Source organism: Bombina bombina, chromosome 1 (assembly GCF_027579735.1).
Source record: "Bombina bombina isolate aBomBom1 chromosome 1, aBomBom1.pri, whole genome shotgun sequence".
In the NCBI taxonomy this organism is placed as follows: domain Eukaryota; kingdom Metazoa; phylum Chordata; class Amphibia; order Anura; family Bombinatoridae; genus Bombina; species Bombina bombina.
Window position 1 is genome coordinate 1,600,057,584 of NC_069499.1, and position 25,485 is coordinate 1,600,083,068.

At 56.2% G+C, this 25,485-nt stretch overlaps 1 protein-coding gene across 2 annotated transcripts in view; it reads left to right on the top strand.

The window, feature by feature from the left end:
• ADPRM (ADP-ribose/CDP-alcohol diphosphatase, manganese dependent) overlaps positions 1-25,485 on the top strand; it is a 165,818-nt gene that overhangs the window by 97,897 nt on the left and 42,436 nt on the right. For both annotated transcript variants that reach the window (XM_053710698.1, XM_053710689.1), the window contains exon 2: positions 24,619-25,190. In XM_053710698.1, the coding sequence (XP_053566673.1) occupies positions 24,620-25,190 (571 nt within the window). In that variant the 5' untranslated portion in view covers position 24,619. The remainder of the gene's footprint in view (positions 1-24,618; positions 25,191-25,485) is intronic.

Sequence of the window (25,485 nt, forward strand, 5' to 3'; positions counted from 1 at the left end):
TTAGGTTCCATGGTTCACAGGGTTAGGAGGATCAGGATTAGACTTTTGGGGTCCCTGGGGCACAGGGTTAGAAGGAGCAGGGTGAGAGGTTTGGGTTCCCTGCGGCACAGGGTTAGGAGGAGCAGGGTTAGAGGTTTAGGTTCCATGGGGCACAGGGTAAGGAGGAGCAGGGTGAGAGGTTTAAGTTCCCTGGGGCACAGGGTTAGGAGGAGTAGGGTGAGAGGTTTAAGTTCCCTGGAGCACAGGGTTAGGAGGAGCAGGGTGAGAGGTTTAAGTTCCCTGGGGCACAGGGTTAGGAGGAGCAGGGTGAGAGGTTTAAGTTCCCTGTAGCACAGGGTTAGGAGGAGCAGGGTGAGAGGTTTAGGTTCCCTGGGGCACAGGGTTAGGAGGAGCAGGGTGAGAGGTTTAAGTTCCCTGCGGCACAGGGTTAGGAGGAGCAGGGTGAGAGGTTTAAGTTCCCTGGGGCACAGGGTTAGGAGGAGCAGGGTGAGAGGTTTAATTTCCCTGGGGCACAGGGTTAGGAGGAGCAGGGCGAGAGGTTTAGGTTCCATGGGGCACAGGGTTACGAGGAGCAGGGTGAGACATTTGGGTTCCCTGGGGCACAGGGTTAGGAGGAGCAGGGTGAGAGGTTTGGGTTCCCTGGGGCACAGGGTTAGGAGGAGCAGGGTGAGAGGTTTAAGTTCCCTGGGGCACAGGGTTAGGAGGAGCAAGGTGAGAGTTTTGGAATCCCTGGGGCACAGGGTTAGGAGGAGCAGGGTGAGAGGTTTAAGTTCCCTGGGGCACAGGGTTAGGAGGAGCAGGGTGAGAGGTTTAAGTTCCCTAGGGCACAGGGTTAGGAGGAGCAGGGTGAGAGGTTTAAGTTCCCTGTGGCACAGGGTTAGGGGGAGCAGGGTGAGAGGTTTAGGTTCCCTGGGGCACAGGGTTAGGAGGAGCAGGGTGAGAGGTTTAAGTTCCCTGGGGCACAGGGCTAGGAGGAGCAGGGTGAGATGTTTAAGTTCCCTGGGGCACAGGGTTAGGAGGAGCAGGGCGAGAGGTTTAGGTTCCCTGGGGCACAGGGTTAGGAGGAGCAGGGTGAGAGGTTTCAGTTCCCTGGGGCACAGGGTTAGGAGGAGCAGGGTGAGAGGTTTAAGTTCCCTGGGGCACAGGGTTAGGAGGAGCAGGGTGAGAGGTTTAAGTTCCCTGTGGCACAGGGTTAGGAGGAGCAGGGTGAGAAGTTTAATTTCCCTGGGGCACAGGGTTAGGAGGAGCAGGTTGAGAGGTTTAGGTTCCCTGGAGCACAGGGTTAGGAGGAGCAGGGTGAGAGGTTTAGGTTCCCTGGGGCACAGGGTTAGGAGGAGCAGGGTGAGAGGTTTAAGTTCCCTGGGGCACAGGGTTAGGAGGAGCAGGGTGAGAGGTTTAAGTTACCTGGGGCACAGGGTTAGAAGGAGCAGGATGAGAGGTTTAGGTTCCCTGGGGCACAGGGTTAGGAGGAGCAGGGTGAGAGGTTTAAGTTCCCTGGGGCACAGGGTTAGGAGGAGCAGGGTGAGAGGTTTAGGTTCCCTGGGGCACAGGGTTAGGAGGAGCAGGGTGAGAGGTTTAAGTTCCCTGGGGCACAGGGTTAGGAGGAGCAGGGTGAGAGGTTTAAGTTCCCTGGGGCACAGGGTTAGGAGGAGCAGGGTGAGAGGTTTAAGTTCCCTGGGGCACAGGGTTAGGAGGAGCAGGGTGAGAGGTTTAAGTTCCCTGGGGCACAGGGTTAGGAGGAGCAGGGTGAGAGGTTTAGGTTCCCTGGGGCACAGGGTTAGGAGGAGCAGGGTGAGAGGTTTAAGTTCCCTGGGGCACAGGGTTAGGAGGAGCAGGGTGAGAGGTTTAGGTTCCCTGGGGCACAGGGTTAGGAGGAGCAGGGTGAGAGGTTTAAGTTCCCTGGAGCACAGGGTTAGGAGGAGCAGGGTGAGAGGTTTAAGTTCCCTGGGGCACAGGGTTAGGAGGAGCAGGGTGAGAGGTTTAAGTTCCCTGTTGCACAGGGTTAGGAGGAGCAGGGTGAGAGGTTTAGGTTCCCTGGGGCACAGGGTTAGGAGGAGCAGGGTGAGAGGTTTAAGTTCCCTGCGGCACAGGGTTAGGAGGAGCAGGGTGAGAGGTTTAAGTTCCCTGGGGCACAGGGTTAGGAGGAGCAGGGTGAGAGGTTTAAGTTCCCTGGGGCACAGGGTTAGGAGGAGCAGGGTGAGAGGTTTAAGTTCCCTGGGGCACAGGGTTAGGAGGAGCAGGGTGAGAGGTTTAATTTCCCAGGGGCACAGGGTTAGGAGGAGCAGGGCGAGAGGTTTAGGTTCCATGGGGCACAGAGTTAGGAGGAGCAGGGTGAGAAGTTTGGGTTCCCTGGGGCACAGGGTTAGGAGGAGCAGGGTGAGAGGTTTAAGTTCCCTGGAACACAGGGTTAGGAGGAGCAGGGTGAGAGCTTGAGGTTCGCTAGGGCACAGGGTTAGGAGGAGCAGGGAGAGAGGTTTTGGTTCCAAGGGGCACATGGTTAGGAAAAGCATGGTGAGAGGTTTAAGTTCCCTGGGGCACAGGGTTAGGAGGAGCAGGGTGAGAGGTTTGGGTTCCCTGTGGCACAGGGTTACGAGGAGCAGGGTGAGACATTTGGGTTCCCTGGGGCAGAGGGTTAGGAGGAGTAGGGCGAGAGGTTTTGGTTCCCTGGGGCACAGGGTTAGGAGGAGCAGGGTGAGAATTTTAATTTCCCTAGGGCACAGGGTTAGGAGGAGCAGGGTGAGAGGTTTAAGTTCCCTGCGGCACAGTGTTAGGAGGAGCAGGGTGAGAGGTTTTAGTTCCCTGGGGCACAGGGTTAGGAGGAGCAGGGTGAGAGGTTTAAGTTCCCTGGGGCACAGGGTTAGGAGGAGCAGGGTGAGAGGTTTAAGTTCCCTGGGGCACAGGGTTAGGAGGAGCAGGGTGAGAGGTTTAAGTTCCCTGGGGCACAGGGTTAGGAGGAGCAGGGTGAGAGGTTTAAGTTCCCTGGGGCACAGGGTTAGGAGGAGCAAGGTGAGAGGTTTGGAATCCCTGGGGCACAGGGTTAGGAGGAGCAGGGTAAGAGGTTTAAGTTCCCTGGGGCACAGGGTTAGGAGGAGCAGGGTGAGAGGTTTAAGTTCCCTAGGGCACAGGGTTAGGAGGAGCAGGGTGAGAGGTTGAAGTTCCCTGGGGCACAGGGTTAGGAGGAGCAGGGTGAGAGGGTTTAAGTTCCCTGGGGCACAGGGTTAGGAGGAGTAGGGTGAGAGGTTTAAGTTCCCTGGGGCACAGGGTTAGGAGGAGCAGGGTGAGAGGTTTAAGTTCCCTGGGGCACAGGGTTACGAGGAGCAGGGTGAGACATTTGGGTTCCCTGGGGCACAGGGTTAGGAGGAGCAGGGTGAGAGGTTTAATTTCCCTGGGGCACAGGGTTAGGAGGAGCAGGGTGAGAGGTTTAAGTTCCCTGGGGCACAGGGTTAGGAGGAGCAGGGTGAGAGGTTTCAGTTCCCTGGGGCAAATGGTTAGGAGGAGCAGGGTGAGAGGTTTGGGTTCCCTGGGGCACAGGGTTAGGAGGGGCAGGGTGAGAGGTTTAATTTCCCTGGGGCACAGGGTTAGGAGGAGCAGGTGAGAGGTTCAGGTTTCCTGGGGCACAGGGTTAGGAGGAGCAGGGTGAGAGGTTTAATTTCCCTGGGGTACAGGGTTAGGAGGAGCAGGGTGAGAGGTTCGGGTTCCCTGGGGCACAGGGTTAGGAGGAGCAGGGTGAGAGGTTTAAGTTCCCTGGGGCAGAGGGTTAGGAGGAGCAGGGTGAGAGGTTTAAGTTCCCTGTGGCAAAGGGTTAGGAGGAGCAGGGTGAGAGGTTTAAGTTCCTTGCGGCACAGGGTTAGGAGGAGCAGGGTGAGAGGTTTAAGTTCCCTGGGGCACAGGGTTAGGAGGAGCAGGGCGAGAGGTTTAGGTTCCATGGGGCACAGGGTGAGGAGGAGCAGGCTTAGACTTTTGGGTTCCCTGCAGCACAGGGTTAGGAGGAGCAGGTTGAGAGGTTTGAGTTCCCTGCGGAACAGGATTAAGAGGAGCAGGGTTAGAGGTTTAGGTTCCATGGTTCACAGGGTTAGGAGGATCAGGATTAGACTTTGGGGTCCCTGGGGCACAGGGTTAGAAGGAGCAGGGTGAGAGGTTTGGGTTCCCTGCGGCACAGGGTTAGGAGGAGCAGGGTTAGAGGTTTAGGTTCCATGGGGCACAGGGTAAGGAGGAGCAGGGTTAGATTTTTGGGGTCCCTGGGGCACAGAGTTAGGAGGAGCAGGGTGAGAGGTTTGAGTTCCCTGTGGCACAAGGTTAGGAGGAGCAGGTTGAGAGGTTTGGGTTCCCTGCGGAACAGGATGAAGGGGAGCAGGGTTAGAGGTTTAGGTTCCATGGGGCACAGGGTTAGGATTAGCAGGGTGAGAGGTTTGGGTTCCTTGCGGCACAAGGTTAGGAGGAGCAGGGTGAGAGGTTTAAGTTCCCTGGGGCACAGGGTTAGGAGTAGCAGGGTGAGAGGTTTGGGTTCCATGGGGCACAGGGTTAGGAGGAGTAGGGTGAGAGGTTTGGGTTCCATGGGGCACAGGGTTAGGAGGAGTAGGGTGAGAGGTTTAAGTTCCCTGGGGCACAGGGTTAGGAGGAGCAGGGTGAGAGGTTTAAGTTCCCTGGGGCACAGGGTTAGGAGGAGCAGGGTGAGAAGTTTAATTTCCCTGGGGCACAGGGTTAGGAGGAGCAGGGTGAGAGGTTTAAGTTCCCTGGGGCACAGGGTTAGGAGGAGCAGGGTGAGAGGTTTGGGTTCCATGGGGCACAGGGTTAGGAGGAGTAGGGTGAGAGGTTTGGGTTCCATGGGGCACAGGGTTAGGAGGAGCAGGGTGAGAGGTTTAAGTTCCCTGGGGCACAGGGTTAGGAGGAGCAGGGTGAGAGGTTTAATTTCCCAGGGGCACAGGGTTAGGAGGAGCAGGGCGAGAGGTTTAGGTTCCATGGGGCACAGGGTTAGGAGGAGCAGGGTGAGAAGTTTGGGTTCCCTGGGGCACAGGGTTAGGAGGAGCAGGGTGAGAGGTTTAAGTTCCCTGGAACACAGGGTTAGGAGGAGCAGGGTGAGAGCTTGAGGTTCGCTAGGGCACAGGGTTAGGAGGAGCAGGGAGAGAGGTTTTGGTTCCAAGGGGCACATGGTTAGGAAAAGCATGGTGAGAGGTTTAAGTTCCCTGGGGCACAGGGTTAGGAGGAGCAGGGTGAGAGGTTTGGGTTCCCTGGGGCACAGGGTTACGAGGAGCAGGGTGAGACATTTGGGTTCCCTGGGGCAGAGGGTTAGGAGGAGTAGGGCGAGAGGTTTTGGTTCCCTGGGGCACAGGGTTAGGAGGAGCAGGGTGAGAAGTTTAATTTCCCTAGGGCACAGGGTTAGGAGGAGCAGGGTGAGAGGTTTAAGTTCCCTGCGGCACAGTTTTAGGAGGAGCAGGGTGAGAGGTTTTAGTTCCCTGGGGCACAGGGTTAGGAGGAGCAGGGTGAGAGGTTTAAGTTCCCTGGGGCACAGGGTTAGGAGGAGCAGGGTGAGAGGTTTAAGTTCCCTGGGGCACAGGGTTAGGAGGAGCAGGGTGAGAGGTTTGAGTTCCCTGGGGCACAGGGTTAGGAGGAGCAGGGTGAGAGGTTTTAGTTCCCTGGGGCACAGGGTTAGGAGGAGCATGGTGAGAGTTTTGGAATCCCTGGGGCACAGGGTTAGGAGGAGCAGGGTAAGAGGTTTAAGTTCCCTGGGGCACAGGGTTAGGAGGAGCAGGGTGAGAGGTTTAAGTTCCCTAGGGCACAGGGTTAGGAGGAGCAGGGTGAGAGGTTGAAGTTCCCTGGGGCACAGGGTTAGGAGGAGCAGGGTGAGAGGGTTTAAGTTCCCTGGGGCACAGGGTTAGGAGGAGTAGGGTGAGAGGTTTAAGTTCCCTGGGGCACAGGGTTAGGAGGAGCAGGGTGAGAGGTTTAAGTTCCCTGGGGCACAGGGTTACGAGGAGCAGGGTGAGACATTTGGGTTCCCTGGGGCACAGGGTTAGGAGGAGCAGGGTGAGAGGTTTAATTTCCCTGGGGAACAGGGTTAGGAGGAGCAGGGTGAGAGGTTTAAGTTCCCTGGGGCACAGGGTTAGGAGGAGCAGGGTGAGAGGTTTCAGTTCCCTGGGGCACAAGGTTAGGAGGAGCAGGGTGAGAGGTTTGGGTTCCCTGGGGCACAGGGTTAGGAGGGGCAGGGTGAGAGGTTTAATTTCCCTTGGGCACAGGGTTAGGAGGAGCAGGTGAGAGGTTCAGGTTTCCTGGGGCACAGGGTTAGGAGGAGCAGGGTGAGAGGTTTAATTTCCCTGGGGTACAGGGTTAGGAGGAGCAGGGTGAGAGGTTCGGGTTCCCTGGGGCACAGGGTTAGGAGGAGCAGGGTGAGAGGTTTAAGTTCCCTGGGGCACAGGGTTAGGAGGAGCAGGGTGAGAGGTTTAAGTTCCCTGTGGCAAAGGGTTAGGAGGAGCAGGGTGAGAGGTTTAAGTTCCCTGCGGCACAGGGTTAGGAGGAGCAGGGTGAGAGGTTTAAGTTCCCTGGGGCACAGGGTTAGGAGGAGCAGGGCGAGAGGTTTAGGTTCCATGGGGCACAGGGTGAGGAGGAGCAGGCTTAGACTTTTGGGTTCCCTGCAGCACAGGGTTAGGAGGAGCAGGTTGAGAGGTTTGAGTTCCCTGCGGAACAGGATTAAGAGGAGCAGGGTTAGAGGTTTAGGTTCCATGGTTCACAGGGTTAGGAGGATCAGGGTGAGAGGTTTGGGGTCCCTGGGGCACAGGGTTAGGAGGAGCAGGGTGAGAGGTTTAGGTTCCCTGCGGCACAGGGTTAGGAGGAGCAGGGTTAGAGGTTTAGGTTCCATGGGGCACAGGGTAAGGAGGAGCAGGGTGAGATGTTTGGGGTCCCTGGGGCACAGAGTTAGGAGGAGCAGGGGTGAGAGGTTTGAGTTCCCTGTGGCACAAGGTTAGGAGGAGCAGGGTGAGAGGTTTGGGTTCCCTGCGGAACAGGATGAAGGGGAGCAGGGTTAGAGGTTTAGGTTCCATGGGGCACAGGGTTAGGATTAGCAGGGTGAGAGGTTTGGGTTCCTTGCGGCACAAGGTTAGGAGGAGCAGGGTGAGAGGTTTAAGTTCCCTGGGGCACAGGGTTAGGAGTAGCAGGGTGAGAGGTTTGGGTTCCATGGGGCACAGGGTTAGGAGGAGTAGGGTGAGAGGTTTGGGTTCCATGGGGCACAGGGTTAGGAGGAGTAGGGTGAGAGGTTTAAGTTCCCTGGGGCACAGGGTTAGGAGGAGCAGGGTGAGAGGTTTAAGTTCCCTGGGGCACAGGGTTAGGAGGAGCAGGGTGAGAAGTTTAATTTCCCCTGGGGCACAGGGTTAGAAGGAGCAGGGTGAGAGGTTTTAGTTCCCTGGGGCACAGGGTTAGGAGGAGCAGGGTGAGAGGTTTGGGTTCCATGGGGCACAGGGTTAGGAGGAGTAGGGTGAGAGGTTTGGGTTCCATGGGGCACAGGGTTAGGAGGAGTAGGGTGAGAGGTTTAAGTTCCCTGGGGCACAGGGTTAGGAGGAGCAGGGTGAGAGGTTTAAGTTCCCTGGGGCACAGGGTTAGGAGGAGCAGGGTGAGAGGTTTAAGTTCTCTGGGGCACAGGGTTAGGAGGAGCAGGGTGAGAGGTTTAAGTTCCCTAGGGGCACAGGGTTAGGAGGAGCAGGGTGAGAGGTTTAAGTTCCCTGGGGCACAGGGTTAGGAGGAGCAGGGTGAGAGGTTTAAGTTCCCTGGGGCACAGGGTTAGGAGGAGTAGGGTGAGAGGTTTAAGTTCCCTGGGGCACAGGGTTAGGAGGAGCAGGGTGAGAGGTTTAAGTTCCCTGGGGCACAGGGTTACGAGGAGCAGGGTGAGACATTTGGGTTCCCTGGGGCACAGGGTTAGGAGGAGCAGGGTGAGAGGTTTAATTTCCCTGGGGCACAGGGTTAGGAGGAGCAGGGTGAGAGGTTTAAGTTCCCTGGGGCACAGGGTTAGGAGGAGCAGGGTGAGAGGGTTCAGTTCCCTGGGGCAAAGGGTTAGGAGGAGCAGGGTGAGAGGTTTGGGTTCCCTGGGGCACAGGGTTAGGAGGGGCAGGGTGAGAGGTTTAATTTCCCTGTGGCACAGGGTTAGGAGGAGCAGGGTGAGAGGTTTAAGTTCCCTGCGGCACAGGGTTAGGAGGAGCAGGGTGAGAGGTTTAAGTTCCCTGGTGCACAGGGTTAGGAGGAGCAGGGCGAGAGGTTTAGGTTCCATGGGGCACAGGGTGAGGAGGAGCAGGCTTAGACTTTTGGGTTCCCTGCAGCACAGGGTTAGGAGGAGCAGGTTGAGAGGTTTGAGTTCCCTGCGGAACAGGATTAAGAGGAGCAGGGTTAGAGGTTTAGGTTCCATGGTTCACAGGTTAGGAGGATCAGGATTAGACTTTTGGGGTCCCTGGGGCACAGGGTTAGGAGGAGCAGGGTGAGAGGTTTGGGTTCCCTGCGGCACAGGGTTAGGAGGAGCAGGGTTAGAGGTTTAGGTTCCATGGGGCACAGGGTAAGGAGGAGCAGGGTGAGAGGTTTAAGTTCCCTGGGGCACAGGGTTAGGAGGAGCAGGGTGAGAGGTTTAAGTTCCCTGCGGCACAGGGTTAGGAGGAGCAGGGTGAGAGGTTTAAGTTCCCTGTAGCACAGGGTTAGGAGGAGCAGGGTGAGAGGTTTAGGTTCCCTGGGGCACAGGGTTAGGAGGAGCAGGGTGAGAGGTTTAAGTTCCCTGGGGCACAGGGTTAGGAGGAGCAGGGTGAGAGGTTTAAGTTCCCTGGGGCACAGGGTTAGGAGGAGCAGGGTGAGAGGTTTAAGTTCCCTGGGGCACAGGGTTAGGAGGAGCAGGGCGAGAGGTTTAGGTTCCATGGGGCACAGGGTTAGGAGGAGCAGGGTGAGAGGTTTGGGTTCCCTGGGGCACAGGGTTAGGAGGAGCAGGGTGAGAGGTTTAAGTTCCCTGGGGCACAGGGTTAGGAGGAGCAGGGTGAGAGCTTGAGGTTCGCTAGGGCACAGGGTTAGGAGGAGCAGGGAGAGAGGTTTTTGGTTCCAAGGGGCACAGGGTTAGGAAAACCATGGTGAGAGGTTTAAGTTCCCTGGGGCACAGGGTTAGGAGGAACAGGGCGAGAGGTTTAGGTTCCCTGGGGCACAGGGTTAGGAAAACCATGGTGAGAGGTTTAAGTTCCCTGGGGCACAGGGTTAGGAGGAGCAGGGTGAGAGGTTTGGGTTCCAAGGGGCACATGGTTAGGAAAAGCATGGTGAGAGGTTTAAGTTCCCTGGGGCACAGGGTTAGGAGGAGCAGGGTGAGAGGTTTGGGTTCCCTGTGGCACAGGGTTACGAGGAGCAGGGTGAGACATTTGGGTTCCCTGGGGCAGAGGGTTAGGAGGAGTAGGGCGAGAGGTTTTGGTTCCCTGGGGCACAGGGTTAGGAGGAGAAGGGTGAGAATTTTAATTTCCCTAGGGCACAGGGTTAGGAGGAGCAGGGTGAGAGGTTTAAGTTCCCTGCGGCACAGGGTTAGGAGGAGCAGGGTGAGAGGTTTTAGTTCCCTGGGGCACACGGTTAGGAGGAGCAGGGTGAGAGGTTTAAGTTCCCTGGGGCACAGGGTTAGGAGGAGCAGGGTGAGAGGTTTGGGTTCCCTGGGACACAGGGTTAGCAGGAGCAGGGTGAGAGGTTTAAGTTCCTTGGGGCACAGGGTTAGGAGGAGCAGGGTGAGAGGTTTGGGTTCCCTGGGGCACAGGGTTAGGAGGAGCAGGGTGAGAGGTTTAAGTTCCCTGGGGCACAGGGTTAGGAGGAGCAAGGTGAGAGTTTTGGAATCCCTGGGGCACAGGGTTAGGAGGAGCAGGGTCAGAGGTTTAAGTTCCCTGGGGCACAGGGTTAGGAGGAGCAGGGTGAGAGGTTTAAGTTCCCTAGGGCACAGGGTTAGGAGGAGAAGGGTGAGAGGTTTAAGTTCCCTGTGGCACAGGGTTAGGGGGAGCAGGGTGAGAGGTTTAGGTTCCCTGGGGCACAGGGTTAGGAGGAGCAGGGTGAGAGGTTTAAGTTCCCTGGGGCACAGGGTTAGGAGGAGAAGGGTGAGATGTTTAAGTTCCCTGGGGCACAGGGTTAGGAGGAACAGGGCGAGAGGTTTAGGTTCCCTGGGGCACAGGGTTAGGAGGAGCAGGGTGAGAGGTTTCAGTTCCCTGGGGCACAGGGTTAGGAGGAGCAGGGTGAGAGGTTTAAGTTCCCTGGGGCACAGGGTTAGGAGGAGCAGGGTGAGAGGTTTAAGTTCCCTGTGGCACAGGGTTAGGAGGAGCAGGGTGAGAAGTTTAAGTTCCCTGGGGCACAGGGTTAGGAGGAGCAGGGTGAGAGGTTTAGGTTCCCTGGAGCACAGGGTTAGGAGGAGCAGGGTGAGAGGTTTAGGTTCCCTGGGGCACAGGGTTAGGAGGAGCAGGGTGAGAGGTTTAAGTTCCCTGGGGCACAGGGTTAGGAGGAGCAGGGTGAGAGGTTTAAGTTACCTGGGGCACAGGGTTAGAAGGAGCAGGATGAGAGGTTTAGGTTCCCTGGGGCACAGGGTTAGGAGGAGCAGGGTGAGAGGTTTAAGTTCCCTGGGGCACAGGGTTAGGAGGAGCAGGGTGAGAGGTTTAAGTTCCCTGGGGCACAGGGTTAGGAGGAGCAGGGTGAGAGGTTTAAGTTCCCTGGGGCACAGGGTTAGGAGGAGCAGGGTGAGAGGTTTAAGTTCCCTGGGGCACAGGGTTAGGAGGAGTAGGGTGAGAGGTTTAAGTTCCCTGGAGCACAGGGTTAGGAGGAGCAGGGTGAGAGGTTTAAGTTCCCTGGGGCACAGGGTTAGGAGGAGCAGGATGAGAGGTTTAGGTTCCCTGGGGCACAGGGTTAGGAGGAGCAGGGTGAGAGGTTTAAGTTCCCTGGGGCACAGGGTTTGGAGGAGCAGGGTGAGAGGTTTAAGTTCCCTGGGGCACAGGGTTAGGAGGAGCAGGGTGAGAGGTTTAAGTTCCCTGGGGCAGAGGGTTAGGAGGAGCAGGGTGAGAGGTTTAAGTTCCCTGGGGCACAGGGTTAGGAGGAGCAGGGTGAGAGGTTTAAGTTCCTTGTAGCACAGGGTTAGGAGGAGCAGGGTGAGAGGTTTAGGTTCCCTGGGGCACAGGGTTAGGAGGAGCAGGGTGAGAGGTTTGGGTTCCCTGCGGCACAGGGTTAGGAGGAGCAGGGTGAGAGGTTTAAGTTCCCTGGGGCACAGGGTTAGGAGGAGCAGGGTGAGAGGTTTAATTTCCCTGGGGCACAGGGTTAGGAGGAGCAGGGTGAGAGGTTTAAGTTCCCTGGGGCACAGGGTTAGGAGGAGCAGGGTGAGAGGTTTAATTTCCCTGGGGCACAGGGTTAGGAGGAGCAGGGCGAGAGGTTTAGGTTCCATGGGGCACAGGGTTAGGAGGAGCAGGGTGAGAAGTTTGGGTTCCCTGGGGCACAGGGTTAGGAGGAGCAGGGTGAGAGGTTTAAGTTCCCTGGAACACAGGGTTAGGAGGAGCAGGGTGAGAGCTTGAGGTTCGCTAGGGCACAGGGTTAGGAGGAGCAGGGAGAGAGGTTTTGGTTCCAAGGGGCACATGGTTAGGAAAAGCATGGTGAGAGGTTTAAGTTCCCTGGGGCACAGGGTTAGGAGGAGCAGGGTGAGAGGTTTGGGTTCCCTGTGGCACAGGGTTACGAGGAGCAGGGTGAGACATTTGGGTTCCCTGGGGCAGAGGGTTAGGAGGAGCAGGGAGAGAGGTTTTGGTTCCCTGGGGCACAGGGTTAGGAGGAGCAGGGTGAGAATTTTAATTTCCCTAGGGCACAGGGTTAGGAGGAGCAGGGTGAGAGGTTTAAGTTCCCTGCGGCACAGTGTTAGGAGGAGCAGGGTGAGAGGTTTTAGTTCCCTGGGGCACAGGGTTAGGAGGAGCAGGGTGAGAGGTTTAAGTTCCCTGGGGCACAGGGTTAGGAGGAGCAGGGTGAGAGGTTTAAGTTCCCTGGGGCACAGGGTTAGGAGGAGCAGGGTGAGAGGTTTGGGTTCCCTGGGGCACAGGGTTAGGAGGAGCAGGGTGAGAGGTTTAAGTTCCCTGGGGCACAGGGTTAGGAGGAGCAAGGTGAGAGTTTTGGAATCCCTGGGGCACAGGGTTAGGAGGAGCAGGGTAAGAGGTTTAAGTTCCCTGGGGCACAGGGTTAGGAGGAGCAGGGTGAGAGGTTTAAGTTCCCTGGGGCACAGGGTTAGGAGGAGCAGGGTGAGAGGTTTAAGTTCCCTGGGGCACAGGGTTAGGAGGAGCAGGGTGAGAGGGTTTAAGTTCCCTGGGGCACAGGGTTAGGAGGAGTAGGGTGAGAGGTTTAAGTTCCCTGGGGCACAGGGTTAGGAGGAGCAGGGTGAGAGGTTTAAGTTCCCTGGGGCACAGGGTTACGAGGAGCAGGGTGAGACATTTGGGTTCCCTGGGGCACAGGGTTAGGAGGAGCAGGGTGAGAGGTTTAATTTCCCTGGGGAACAGGGTTAGGAGGAGCAGGGTGAGAGGTTTAAGTTCCCTGGGGCACAGGGTTAGGAGGAGCAGGGTGAGAGGTTTCAGTTCCCTGGGGCAAAAGGTTAGGAGGAGCAGGGTGAGAGGTTTGGGTTCCCTGGGGCACAGGGTTAGGAGGGGCAGGGTGAGAGGTTTAATTTCCCTTGGGCACAGGGTTAGGAGGAGCAGGTGAGAGGTTCAGGTTTCCTGGGGCACAGGGTTAGGAGGAGCAGGGTGAGAGGTTTAATTTCCCTGGGGTACAGGGTTAGGAGGAGCAGGGTGAGAGGTTCGGGTTCCCTGGGGCACAGGGTTAGGAGGAGCAGGGTGAGAGGTTTAAGTTCCCTGGGGCAGAGGGTTAGGAGGAGCAGGGTGAGAGGTTTAAGTTCCCTGTGGCACAGGGTTAGGAGGAGCAGGGTGAGAGGTTTAAGTTCCCTGCGGCACAGGGTTAGGAGGAGCAGGGTGAGAGGTTTAAGTTCCCTGGGGCACAGGGTTAGGAGGAGCAGGGTGAGAGGTTTGGGTTCCCTGTGGCACAGGGTTACGAGGAGCAGGGTGAGACATTTGGGTTCCCTGGGGCAGAGGGTTAGGAGGAGTAGGGCGAGAGGTTTTGGTTCCCTGGGGCACAGGGTTAGGAGGAGCAGGGTGAGAATTTTAATTTCCCTAGGGCACAGGGTTAGGAGGAGCAGGGTGAGAAGTTTAATTTCCCTAGGGCACAGGGTTAGGAGGAGCAGGGTGAGAGGTTTAAGTTCCCTGCGGCACAGGGTTAGGAGGAGCAGGGTGAGAGGTTTTAGTTCCCTGGGGCACAAGGTTAGGAGGAGCAGGGTGAGAGGTTTAAGTTCCCTGGGGCACAGGGTTAGGAGGAGCAGGGTGAGAGGTTTGGGTTCCCTGGGGCACAGGGTTAGGAGGAGCAGGGTGAGAGGTTTAAGTTCCCTGGGGCACAGGGTTAGGAGGAGCAGGGTGAGAGGTTTGGGTTCCCTGGTGCACAGGGTTAGGAGGAGCAGGGTGAGAGGTTTGGGTTCCCTGGGGCACAGGGTTAGGAGGAGCAGGGTGAGAGGTTTAAGTTCCCTGGGGCACAGGGTTAGGAGGAGCAAGGTGAGAGTTTTGGAATCCCTGGGGCACAGGGTTAGGAGGAGCAGGGTAAGAGGTTTAAGTTCCCTGGGGCACAGGGTTAGGAGGAGCAGGGTGAGAGGTTTAAGTTCCCTAGGGCACAGGGTTAGGAGGAGCAGGGTGAGAGGTTTAAGTTCCCTGTGGCACAGGGTTAGGGGGAGCAGGTTGAGAGGTTTAGGTTCCCTGGGGCACAGGGTTAGGAGGAGCAGGGTGAGAGGTTTAAGTTCCCTGGGGCACAGGGTTAGGAGGAGCAGGGTGAGATGTTTAAGTTCCCTGGGGCACAGGGTTAGGAGGAACAGGGCGAGAGGTTTAGGTTCCCTGGGGCACAGGGTTAGGAGGAGCAGGGTGAGAGGTTTCAGTTCCCTGGGGCACAGGGTTAGGAGGAGCAGGGTGAGAGGTTTAAGTTCCCTGGGGCACAGGGTTAGGAGGAGCAGGGTGAGAGGTTTAGGTTCCCTGGGGCACAGGGTTAGGAGGAGCAGGGTGAGAAGTTTAATTTCCCTGGGGCACAGGGTTAGGAGGAGCAGGTTGAGAGGTTTAGGTTCCCTGGAGCACAGGGTTAGGAGGAGCAGGGTGAGAGGTTTAGGTTCCCTGGGGCACAGGGTTAGAAGGAGCAGGGTGAGAGGTTTAAGTTCCCTGGGGCACAGGGTTAGGAGGAGCAGGGTGAGAGGTTTAAGTTCCCTGGGGCACAGGGTTAGGAGGAGCAGGATGAGAGGTTTAGGTTCCCTGGGGCACAGGGTTAGGAGGAGCAGGGTGAGAGGTTTAAGTTCCCTGGGGCACAGGGTTAGGAGGAGCAGGATGAGAGGTTTAGGTTCCCTGGGGCACAGGGTTAGGAGGAGCAGGGTGAGAGGTTTAAGTTCCCTGGGGCACAGGGTTAGGAGGAGCAGGGTGAGAGGTTTAAGTTCCCTGGGGCACAGGGTTAGGAGGAGTAGGTTGAGAGGTTTAAGTTCCCTGGAGCACAGGGTTAGGAGGAGCAGGGTGAGAGGTTTAATTTCCCTGGGGCACAGGGTTAGGAGGAGCAGGGCGAGAGGTTTAGGTTCCCTGGGGCACAGGGTTAGGAGGAGCAGGGTGAGAGGTTTAAGTTCCCTGGGGCACAGGGTTAGGAGGAGCAGGGTGAGAGCTTGAGGTTCACTAGGGCACAGGGTTAGGAGGAGCAGGGAGAGAGGTTTTGGTTCCAAGGGGCACATGGTTAGGAAAAGCATGGTGAGAGGTTTAAGTTCCCTGGGGCACAGGGTTAGGAGGAGCAGAGTGAGAGGTTTGGGTTCCAAGGGGCACATGGTTAGGAAAAGCATGGTGAGAGGTTTAAGTTCCCTGGGGCACAGGGAAGGAGGAGCAGGGTGAGAGGTTTGGGTTCCCTGTGGCACAGGGTTACGAGGAGCAGGGTGAGACATTTGGGTTCCCTGGGGCAGAGGGTTAGGAGGAGTAGGGCGAGAGGTTTTGGTTCCCTGGGGCACAGAGTTAGGAGGAGCAGGGTGAGAATTTTAATTTCCCTAGGGCACAGGGTTAGGAGGAGCAGGGTGAGAGGTTTAAGTTCCCTGCGGCACAGGGTTAGGAGGAGCAGGGTGAGAGGTTTTAGTTCCCTGGGGCACAGGGTTAGGAGGAGCAGGGTGAGAGGTTTAAGTTCCCTGGGGCACAGGGTTAGGAGGAGCAGGGTGAGAGGTTTAAGTTCCCTGGGGCACAGGGTTAGGAGGAGCAGGGTGAGAGGTTTGGGTTCCCTGGGGCACAGGGTTAGGAGGAGCAGGGTGAGAGGTTTAAGTTCCCTGGGGCACAGGGTTAGGAGGAGCAGGGTGAGAGGTTTAAGTTCCCTGGGGCACAGGGTTAGGAGGAGCAGGGTGAGAGGTTTGGGTTCCCTGGGGCACAGGGTTAGGAGGAGCAGGGTGAGAGGTTTAAGTTCCCTGGGGCACAGGGTTAGGAGGAGCAGGGTGAGAGGTTTAAGTTCCCTAGGGCACAGGGTTAGGAGGAGCAGGGTGAGAGGTTTAAGTTCCCTGGGGCACAGGGTTAGGAGGAGCAGGGTGAGAGGTTTAAGTTCCCTGGGGCACAGGGTTAGGAGGAGTAGGGTGAGAGGTTTAAGTTCCCTGGGGCACAGGGTTAGGAGGAGCAGGGTGAGAGGTTTAAGTTCCCTGGGGCACAGGGTTACGAGGAGCAGGGTGAGAGATTTGGGTTCCCTGGGGCACAGGGTTAGGAGGAGCAGGGTGAGAGGTTTAATTTCCCTGGGGCACAGGGTTAGGAGGAGCAGGGTGAGAGGTTTAAGTTCCCTGGGGCACAGGGTTAGGAGGAGCAGGGTGAGAGGTTTCAGTTCCCTGGGGCACATGGTTAGGAGGAGCAGGGTGAGAGGTTTGGGTTCCCTGGGGCACAGGGTTAGGAGGAGCAGGGTGAGAGGTTTAATTTCCCTGGGGCACAGGGTTAGAAGGAGCAGGGTGAGAGGTTTAAGATCCCTGCGGCACAGGGTTAGGAGGAGCAGGGTGAGAGGTTTAAGTTCCCTGGTGCACAGGGTTAGGAGGAGCAGGGCGAGAGGTTTAGGTTCCATGGGGCACAGGGTGAGGAGGAGCTGGCTTAGACTTTTGGGTTCCCTGCAGCACAGGGTTAGGAGGAGCAGGTTGAGAGGTTTGAGTTCCCTGCGGAACAGGATTAAGAGGAGCAGGGTTAGAGGTTTAGGTTCCATGGTTCACAGGGTTAGGAGGATCAGGATTAGACTTTTGGGGTCCCTGGGGCACAGGGTTAGAAGGAGCAGGGTGAGAGGTTTGGGTTCCCTGCGGCACAGGGTTAGGAGGAGCAGGGTTAGAGGTTTAGGTTCCATGGGGCACAGGGTTAGGAGGAGCAGGGTGAGAGGTTTAAGTTCCCTGGGGCACAGGGTTAGGAGGAGTAGGGTGAGAGGTTTAAGTTCCCTGGAGCACAGGGTTAGGAGGAGCAGGGTGAGAGGTTTAAGTTCCCTGGGGCACAGGGTTAGGAGGAGCAGGGTGAGAGGTTTAAGTTCCCTGGGGCACAGGGTTAGGAGGAGCAGGGTGAGAGGTTTAGGTTCCCTGGGGCACAGGGTTAGGAGGAGCAGGGTGAGAGGTTTAAGTTCCCTGCGGCACAGGGTTAGGAGGAGCAGGGTGAGAGGTTTAAGTTCCCTGGGGCACAGGGTTAGGAGGAGCAGGGTGAGAGGTTTAAGTTCCCTGGGGCACAGGGTTAGGAGGAGCAGGGCGAGAGGTTTAGGTTCCATGGGGCACAGGGTTACGAGGAGCAGGGTGAGACATTTGGGTTCCCTGGGGCACAGGGTTAGGAGGAGCAGGGTGAGAGGTTTGGGTTCCCTGGGGCACAGGGTTAGGAGGAGCAGGGTGAGAGGTTTAAGTTCCCTGGGGCACAGGGTTAGGAGGAGCAAGGTGAGAGTTTTGGAATCCCTGGGGCACAGGGTTAGGAGGAGCAGGGTGAGAGGTTTAAGTTCCCTGGGGCACAGGGTTAGGAGGAGCAGGGTGAGAGGTTTAAGTTCCCTAGGGCACAGGGTTAGGAGGAGCAGGGTGAGAGGTTTAAGTTCCCTGTGGCACAGGGTTAGGGGGAGCAGGGTGAGAGGTTTAGGTTCCCTGGGGCACAGGGTTAGGAGGAGCAGGGTGAGAGGTTTAAGTTCCCTGGGGCACAGGGCTAGGAGGAGCAGGGTGAGATGTTTAAGTTCCCTGGGGCACAGGGTTAGGAGGAACAGGGCGAGAGGTTTAGGTTCCCTGGGGCACAGGGTTAGGAGGAGCAGGGTGAGAGGTTTCAGTTCCCTGGGGCACAGGGTTAGGAGGAGCAGGGTGAGAGGTTTAAGTTCCCTGGGGCACAGGGTTAGGAGGAGCAGGGTGAGAGGTTTAAGTTCCCTGTGGCACAGGGTTAGGAGGAGCAGGGTGAGAAGTTTAATTTCCCTGGGGCACAGGGTTAGGAGGAGCAGGTTGAGAGGTTTAGGTTCCCTGGTGCACAGGGTTAGGAGGAGCAGGGTGAGAGGTTTAGGTTCCCTGGGGCACAGGGTTAGGAGGAGCAGGGTGAGAGGTTTAAGTTCCCTGGGGCACAGGGTTAGGAGGAGCAGGGTGAGAGGTTTAAGTTACCTGGGGCACAGGGTTAGAAGGAGCAGGATGAGAGGTTTAGGTTCCCTGGGGCACAGGGTTAGGAGGAGCAGGGTGAGAATTTTAATTTCCCTAGGGCACAGGGTTAGGAGGAGCAGGATGAGAGGTTTAGGTTCCCTGGGGCACAGGGTTAGGAGGAGCAGGGTGAGAGGTTTAAGTTCCCTGGGGCACAGGGTTAGGAGGAGCAGGGTGAGAGGTTTAAGTTCCCTGGGGCACAGGGTTAGGAGGAGTAGGGTGAGAGGTTTAAGTTCCCTGGAGCACAGGGTTAGGAGGAGCAGGGTGAGAGGTTTAAGTTCCCTGGGGCACAGGGTTAGGAGGAGCAGGGTGAGAGGTTTAGGTTCCCTGGGGCACAGGGTTAGGAGGAGCAGGGTGAGAGGTTTAAGTTCCCTGGGGCACAGGGTTAGGAGGAGCAGGGTGAGAGGTTTAAGTTCCCTGGGGCACAGGGTTAGGAGGAGTAGGGTGAGAGGTTTAAGTTCCCTGGAGCACAGGGTTAGGAGGAGCAGGGTGAGAGGTTTAAGTTCCCTGGGGCACAGGGTTAGGAGGAGCAGGGTGAGAGGTTTAAGTTCCCTGTTGCACAGGGTTAGGAGGAGCAGGGTGAGAGGTTTAGGTTCCCTGGGGCACAGGGTTAGGAGGAGCAGGGTGAGAGGTTTAAGTTCCCTGCGGCACAGGGTTAGGAGGAGCAGGGTGAGAGGTTTAAGTTCCCTGGGGCACAGGGTTAGGAGGAGCAGGGTGAGAGGTTTAATTTCCCTGGGGCACAGGGTTAGGAGGAGCAGGGTGAGAGGTTTAAGTTCCCTGGGGCACAGGGTTAGGAGGAGCAGGGTGAGAGGTTTAATTTCCCAGGGGCACAGGGTTAGGAGGAGCAGGGCGAGAGGTTTAGGTTCCATGGGGCACAGAGTTAGGAGGAGCAGGGTGAGAAGTTTAGGTTCCCTGGGGCACAGGGTTAGGAGGAGCAGGGTGAGAGGTTTAAGTTCCCTGGAACACAGGGTTAGGAGGAGCAGGGTGAGAGCTTGAGGTTCGCTAGGGCACAGGGTTAGGAGGAGCAGGGAGAGAGGTTTTGGTTCCATGGGGCACATGGTTAGGAGAAGCATGGTGAGAGGTTTAAGTTCCCTGGGGCACAGGGTTAGGAGGAGCAGGGTGAGAGGTTTGGGTTCCCTGTGGCACAGGGTTACGAGGAGCAGGGTGAGACCTTTGGGTTCCCTGGGGCAGAGGGTTAGGAGGAGTAGGGCGAGAGGTTTTGGTTCCCTGGGGCACAGGGTTAGGAGGAGCAGGGTGAGAATTTTAATTTCCCTAGGGCACAGGGTTAGGAGGAGCAGGGTGAGAGGTTTAAGTTCCCTGCGGCACAGGGTTAGGAGGAGCAGGGTGAGAGGTTTTAGTTCCCTGGGGCACAGGGTTAGGAGGAGCAGGGTGAGAGGTTTAAGTTCCCTGGGGCACAGGGTTAGGAGGAGCAGGGTGAGAGGTTTAAGTTCCCTGGGGCACAGGGTTAGGAGGAGCAGGGTGAGAGGTTTAAGTTCCCTGGGGCACAGGGTTAGGAGGAGCAGGGTGAGAGGTTTAAGTTCCCTGGGGCACAGGGTTAGGAGGAGCAAGGTGAGAGTTTTGGAATCCCTGGGGCACAGGGTTAGGAGGAGCAGGGTAAGAGGTTTAAGTTCCCTGGGGCACAGGGTTAGGAGGAGCAGGGTGAGAGGTTTAAGTTCCCTAGGGCACAGGGTTAGGAGGAGCAGGGTGAGAGGTTGAAGTTCCCTGGGGCACAGGGTTAGGAGGAGCAGGGTGAGAGGGTTTAAGTTCCCTGGGGCACAGGGTTAGGAGGAGTAGGGTGAGAGGTTTAAGTTCCCTGGGGCACAGGGTTAGGAGGAGCAGGGTGAGAGGTTTAAGTTCCCTGGGGCACAGGGTTACGAGGAGCAGGGTGAGACATTTGGGTTCCCTGGGGCACAGGGTTAGGAGGAGCAGGGTGAGAGGTTTAATTTCCCTGGGGAACAGGGTTAGGAGGAGCAGGGTGAGAGGTTTCAGTTCCCTGGGGCAAAAGGTTAGGAGGAGCAGGGTGAGAGGTTTGGGTTCCCTGGGGCACAGGGTTAGGAGGGGCAGGGTGAGAGGTTTAATTTCCCTGGGGCACAGGGTTAGGAGGAGCAGGTGAGAGGTTCAGGTTTCCTGGGGCACAGGGTTAGGAGGAGCAGGGTGAGAGGTTTAATTTCCCTGGGGTACAGGGTTAGGAGGAGCAGGGTGAGAGGTTCGGGTTCCCTGGGGCACAGGGTTAGGAGGAGCAGGGTGAGAGGTTTAAGTTCCCTGGGGCAGAGGGTTAGGAGGAGCAGGGTGAGAGGTTTAAGTTCCCTGTGGCAAAGGGTTAGGAGGAGCAGGGTGAGAGGTTTAAGTTCCTTGCGGCACAGGGTTAGGAGGAGCAGGGTGAGAGGTTTAAGTTCCCTGGGGCACAGGGTTAGGAGGAGCAGGGTGAGAGGTTTAGGTTCCATGGGGCACAGGGTGAGGAGGAGCAGGCTTAGACTTTTGGGTTCCCTGCAGCACAGGGTTAGGAGGAGCAGGTTGAGAGGTTTGAGTTCCCTGCGGAACAGGATTAAGAGGAGCAGGGTTAGAGGTTTAGGTTCCATGGTTCACAGGGTTAGGAGGATCAGGATTAGACTTTGGGGTCCCTGGGGCACAGGGTTAGAAGGAGCAGGGTGAGAGGTTTGGGTTCCCTGCGGCACAGGGTTAGGAGGAGCAGGGTTAGAGGTTTAGGTTCCATGGGGCACAGGGTAAGGAGGAGCAGGGTTAGATTTTTGGGGTCCCTGGGGCACAGGGTTAGGAGGAGCAGGGTGAGAGGTTTGAGTTCCCTGTGGCACAAGGTTAGGAGGAGCAGGTTGAGAGGTTTGGGTTCCCTGCGGAACAGGATGAAGGGGAGCAGGGTTAGAGGTTTAGGTTCCATGGGGCACAGGGTTAGGATTAGCAGGGTGAGAGGTTTGGGTTCCTTGCGGCACAAGGTTAGGAGGAGCAGGGTGAGAGGTTTAAGTTCCCTGGGGCACAGGGTTAGGAGGAGCAGGGTGAGAGGTTTGGGTTCCATGGGGCACAGGGTTAGGAGGAGTAGGGTGAGAGGTTTGGGTTCCATGGGGCACAGGGTTAGGAGGAGTAGGGTGAGAGGTTTAAGTTCCCTGGGGCACAGGGTTAGGAGGAGCAGGGTGAGAGGTTTAAGTTCCCTGGGGCACAGGGTTAGGAGGAGCAGGGTGAGAAGTTTAATTTCCCTGGGGCACAGGGTTAGAAGGAGCAGGGTGAGAGGTTTAAGTTCCCTGGGGCACAGGGTTAGGAGGAGCAGGGTGAGAGGTTTGGGTTCCCTGGGGCACAGGGTTAGGAGGAGTAGGGTGAGAGGTTTGGGTTCCATGGGGCACAGGGTTAGGAGGAGTAGGGTGAGAGGTTTAAGTTCCCTGGGGCACAGGGTTAGGAGGAGCAGGGTGAGAGGTTTAATTTCCCAGGGGCACAGGGTTAGGAGGAGCAGGGCGAGAGGTTTAGGTTCCATGGGGCACAGGGTTAGGAGGAGCAGGGTGAGAAGTTTGGGTTCCCTGGGGCACAGGGTTAGGAGGAGCAGGGTGAGAGGTTTAAGTTCCCTGGAACACAGGGTTAGGAGGAGCAGGGTGAGAGCTTGAGGTTCGCTAGGGCACAGGGTTAGGAGGAGCAGGGAGAGAGGTTTTGGTTCCAAGGGGCACATGGTTAGGAAAAGCATGGTGAGAGGTTTAAGTTCCCTGGGGCACAGGGTTAGGAGGAGCAGGGTGAGAGGTTTGGGTTCCCTGTGGCACAGGGTTACGAGGAGCAGGGTGAGACATTTGGGTTCCCTGGGGCAGAGGGTTAGGAGGAGTAGGGCGAGAGGTTTTGGTTCCCTGGGGCACAGGGTTAGGAGGAGCAGGGTGAGAATTTTAATTTCCCTAGGGCACAGGGTTAGGAGGAGCAGGGTGAGAGGTTTAAGTTCCCTGCGGCACAGTTTTAGGAGGAGCAGGGTGAGAGGTTTTATTTCCCTGGGGCACAGGGTTAGGAGGAGCAGGGTGAGAGGTTTAAGTTCCCTGGGGCACAGGGTTAGGAGGAGCAGGGTGAGAGGTTTTAGTTCCCTGGGGCACAGGGTTAGGAGGAGCAGGGTGAGAGGTTTGTGTTCCCTGGGGCACAGGGTTAGGAGGAGCAGGGTGAGAGGTTTATGTTCCCTGGGGCACAGGGTTAGGAGGAGCAAGGTGAGAGTTTTGGAATCCCTGGGGCACAGGGTTAGGAGGAGCAGGGTAAGAGGTTTAAGTTCCCTGGGGCACAGGGTTAGGAGGAGCAGGGTGAGAGGTTTAAGTTCCCTAGGGCACAGGGTTAGGAGGAGCAGGGTGAGAGGTTTAAGTTCCCTGGGGCACAGGGTTAGGAGGAGCAGGGTGAGAGGGTTTAAGTTCCCTGGGGCACAGGGTTAGGAGGAGTAGGGTGAGAGGTTTAAGTTCCCTGGGGCACAGGGTTAGGAGGAGCAGGGTGAGAGGTTTAAGTTCCCTGGGGCACAGGGTTACGAGGAGCAGGGTGAGACATTTGGGTTCCCTGGGGCACAGGGTTAGGAGGAGCAGGGTGAGAGGTTTAATTTCCCTGGGGAACAGGGTTAGGAGGAGCAGGGTGAGAGGTTTAAGTTCCCTGGGGCACAGGGTTAGGAGGAGCAGGGTGAGAGGTTTCAGTTCCCTGGGGCAAAAGGTTAGGAGGAGCAGGGTGAGAGGTTTGGGTTCCCTGGGGCACAGGGTTAGGAGGGGCAGGGTGAGAGGTTTAATTTCCCTTGGGCACAGGGTTAGGAGGAGCAGGTGAGAGGTTCAGGTTTCCTGGGGCACAGGGTTAGGAGGAGCAGGGTGAGAGGTTTAATTTCCCTGGGGAACAGGGTTAGGAGGAGCAGGGTGAGAGGTTCGGGTTCCCTGGGGCACAGGGTTAGGAGGAGCAGGGTGAGAGGTTTAAGTTCCCTGGGGCAGAGGGTTAGGAGGAGCAGGGTGAGAGGTTTAAGTTCCCTGTGGCAAAGGGTTAGGAGGAGCAGGGTGAGAGGTTTAAGTTCCCTGCGGCACAGGGTTAGGAGGAGCAGGGTGAGAGGTTTAAGTTCCCTGGGGCACAGGGTTAGGAGGAGCAGGGCGAGAGGTTTAGGTTCCATGGGGCACAGGGTGAGGAGGAGCAGGCTTAGACTTTTGGGTTCCCTGCAGCACAGGGTTAGGAGGAGCAGGTTGAGAGGTTTGAGTTCCCTGCGGAACAGGATTAAGAGGAGCAGGGTTAGAGGTTTAGGTTCCATGGTTCACAGGGTTAGGAGGATCAGGATTAGACTTTTGGGGTCCCTGGGGCACAGGGTTAGAAGGAGCAGGGTGAGAGGTTTGGGTTCCCTGCGGCACAGGGTTAGGAGGAGCAGGGTTAGAGGTTTAGGTTCCATGGGGCACAGGGTAAGGAGGAGCAGGGTTAGATTTTTGGGGTCCCTGGGGCACAGAGTTAGGAGGAGCAGGGTGAGAGGTTTGAGTTCCCTGTGGCACAAGGTTAGGAGGAGCAGGTTGAGAGGTTTGGGTTCCCTGCGGAACAGGATGAAGGGGAGCAGGGTTAGAGGTTTAGGTTCCATGGGGCACAGGGTTAGGATTAGCAGGGTGAGAGGTTTGGGTTCCTTGCGGCACAAGGTTAGGAGGAGCAGGGTGAGAGGTTTAAGTTCCCTGGGGCACAGGGTTAGGAGTAGCAGGGTGAGAGGTTTGGGTTCCATGGGGCACAGGGTTAGGAGGAGTAGGGTGAGAGGTTTGGGTTCCATGGGGCACAGGGTTAGGAGGAGCAGGGTGAGAGGTTTAAGTTCCCTGGGGCACAGGGTTAGGAGGAGCAGGGTGAGAGGTTTAAGTTCCCTGGGGCACAGGGTTAGGAGGAGCAGGGTGAGAAGTTTAATTTCCCTGGGGCACAGGGTTAGAAGGAGCAGGGTGAGAGGTTTAAGTTCCCTGGGGCACAGGGTTAGGAGGAGCAGGGTGAGAGGTTTGGGTTCCATGGGGCACAGGGTTAGGAGGAGTAGGGTGAGAGGTTTGGGTTCCATGGGGCACAGGGTTAGGAGGAGTAGGGTGAGAGGTTTAAGTTCCCTGGGGCACAGGGTTAGGAGGAGCAGGGTGAGAGGTTTAAGTTCCCTGGGGCACAGGGTTAGGAGGAGCAGGGTGAGAGGTTTAAGTTCCCTGGGGCAGAGGGTTAGGAGGAGTAGGGTGAGAGGTTTGGGTTCCATGGGGCACAGGGTTAGGAGGAGTAGGGTGAGAGGTTTGGGTTCCATGGGGCACAGGGTTAGGAGGAGTAGGGTGAGAGGTTTGGGTTCCATGGGGCACAGGGTTAGGAGGAGTAGGGTGAGAGGTTTAAGTTCCCTGGAGCACAGGGTTAGGAGGAGCAGGGTGAGAGGTTTAAGTTCCCTGGGGCACAGGGTTAGGAGGAGCAGGGTGAGAGGTTTAAGTTCCCTGGAGCACAGGGTTAGGAGGAGCAGGGTAAGAGGTTTAAGTTCCCTGGGGCAGAGGGTTAGGAGGAGCAGGGTGAGAGGTTTAAGTTCCCTGGGGCACACGGTTAGGATTAGCAGGGTGTGTACACAGTAGGTAGGTGCAGTGCGCTTGTACTCTTTAGGTAGGTGCAGTGCGCATGTACTCTGTAGGTAGGTGCAGTGCGCATGTACTCTGTAGGTAGGTGCAGTGCGCATGTACTCAGAGATTGATTTATATTTGTGCAGAATTAAATAATAATTCTTTTTTAAAGTGTAAAATATACATATGCATTGTGGGAATTTCCAAAATGAGCAATGTATTTTTGTATCTTATTTAAAATATATTTACTCAGTGACTTCTGCATAGTTTTGTAAGATACTCAACAAGGCATGTGCACAATAATAGCAATACTAATAAAGCTAATCTTAGCCTAGAGTATCACCCATTCATTTAAAACACTTTTTTGTTTTAACCACACGTTTTGAAATTCACTTAAATAAAATGATTGTTTTTTAGGATGGAAGACAAAAAACATGAAAAGCAAGATGGCAGCAAACTCAAACAGACGTTATTTTCCTTTGGTGTCATAGCAGATGTTCAGTACGCAGATAGAACCGATGGCGTCAGTGGTTGGAGAACAATGAGATATTATAGTCAAAGTTGCCTGCACCTCCAAAGTGCAATCAGACACTGGAACAAAGAAGAGGTTTTACCGGCATTTATCCTTCAGCTGGGAGACATTATCGATGGATGCAACAGGAGATTTCTTACTTCTGAAAAGTCGCTCCAGGTAGTACTTAAGGAGACTGAGAACATGAAGGCTCCCTTCCATCACATCTGGGGGAACCATGAGCTCGATAACTTTGACCTGAAGTATTTATGGAAGTCTAAGTTAAACTCTAAACACTTGGAGGACAAACAAACAGATGACTCTCATGTGTGCACTGCTGAGAAGAATGACTTTTATGCGTATCACTTTAGCCCTTTCACAAATTTCCGCTTCATTATAGTTGATACGTACGATCTGAGTGTTTTTGGCAATGATCCATCTAGTCCGAAACAACAAAAGTCCCAAAGCTTCCTCAGTAGTAAGTTACAAAATGATAATGACAAGTCTCTCTAACTACTAGACTTGTCCTCAGGTCTATATAACTACTACACCTGTCCTCAGGTCTCTATAACTACTACACCTGTCCTCAGGCCTCTCTAACTACTACACCTGTCCTCAGGTCTCTATAACTACTACACTTGTTCTCAGGTCTATATAACTACTACACCTGTCCTCAGGTCTCTATAACTACTATAACTACTACACCTGTCCTCAGGTCTCTATAACTACTACACCTGTCCTCAGGTCTCTATAACTACTACACCTGTCCTCAG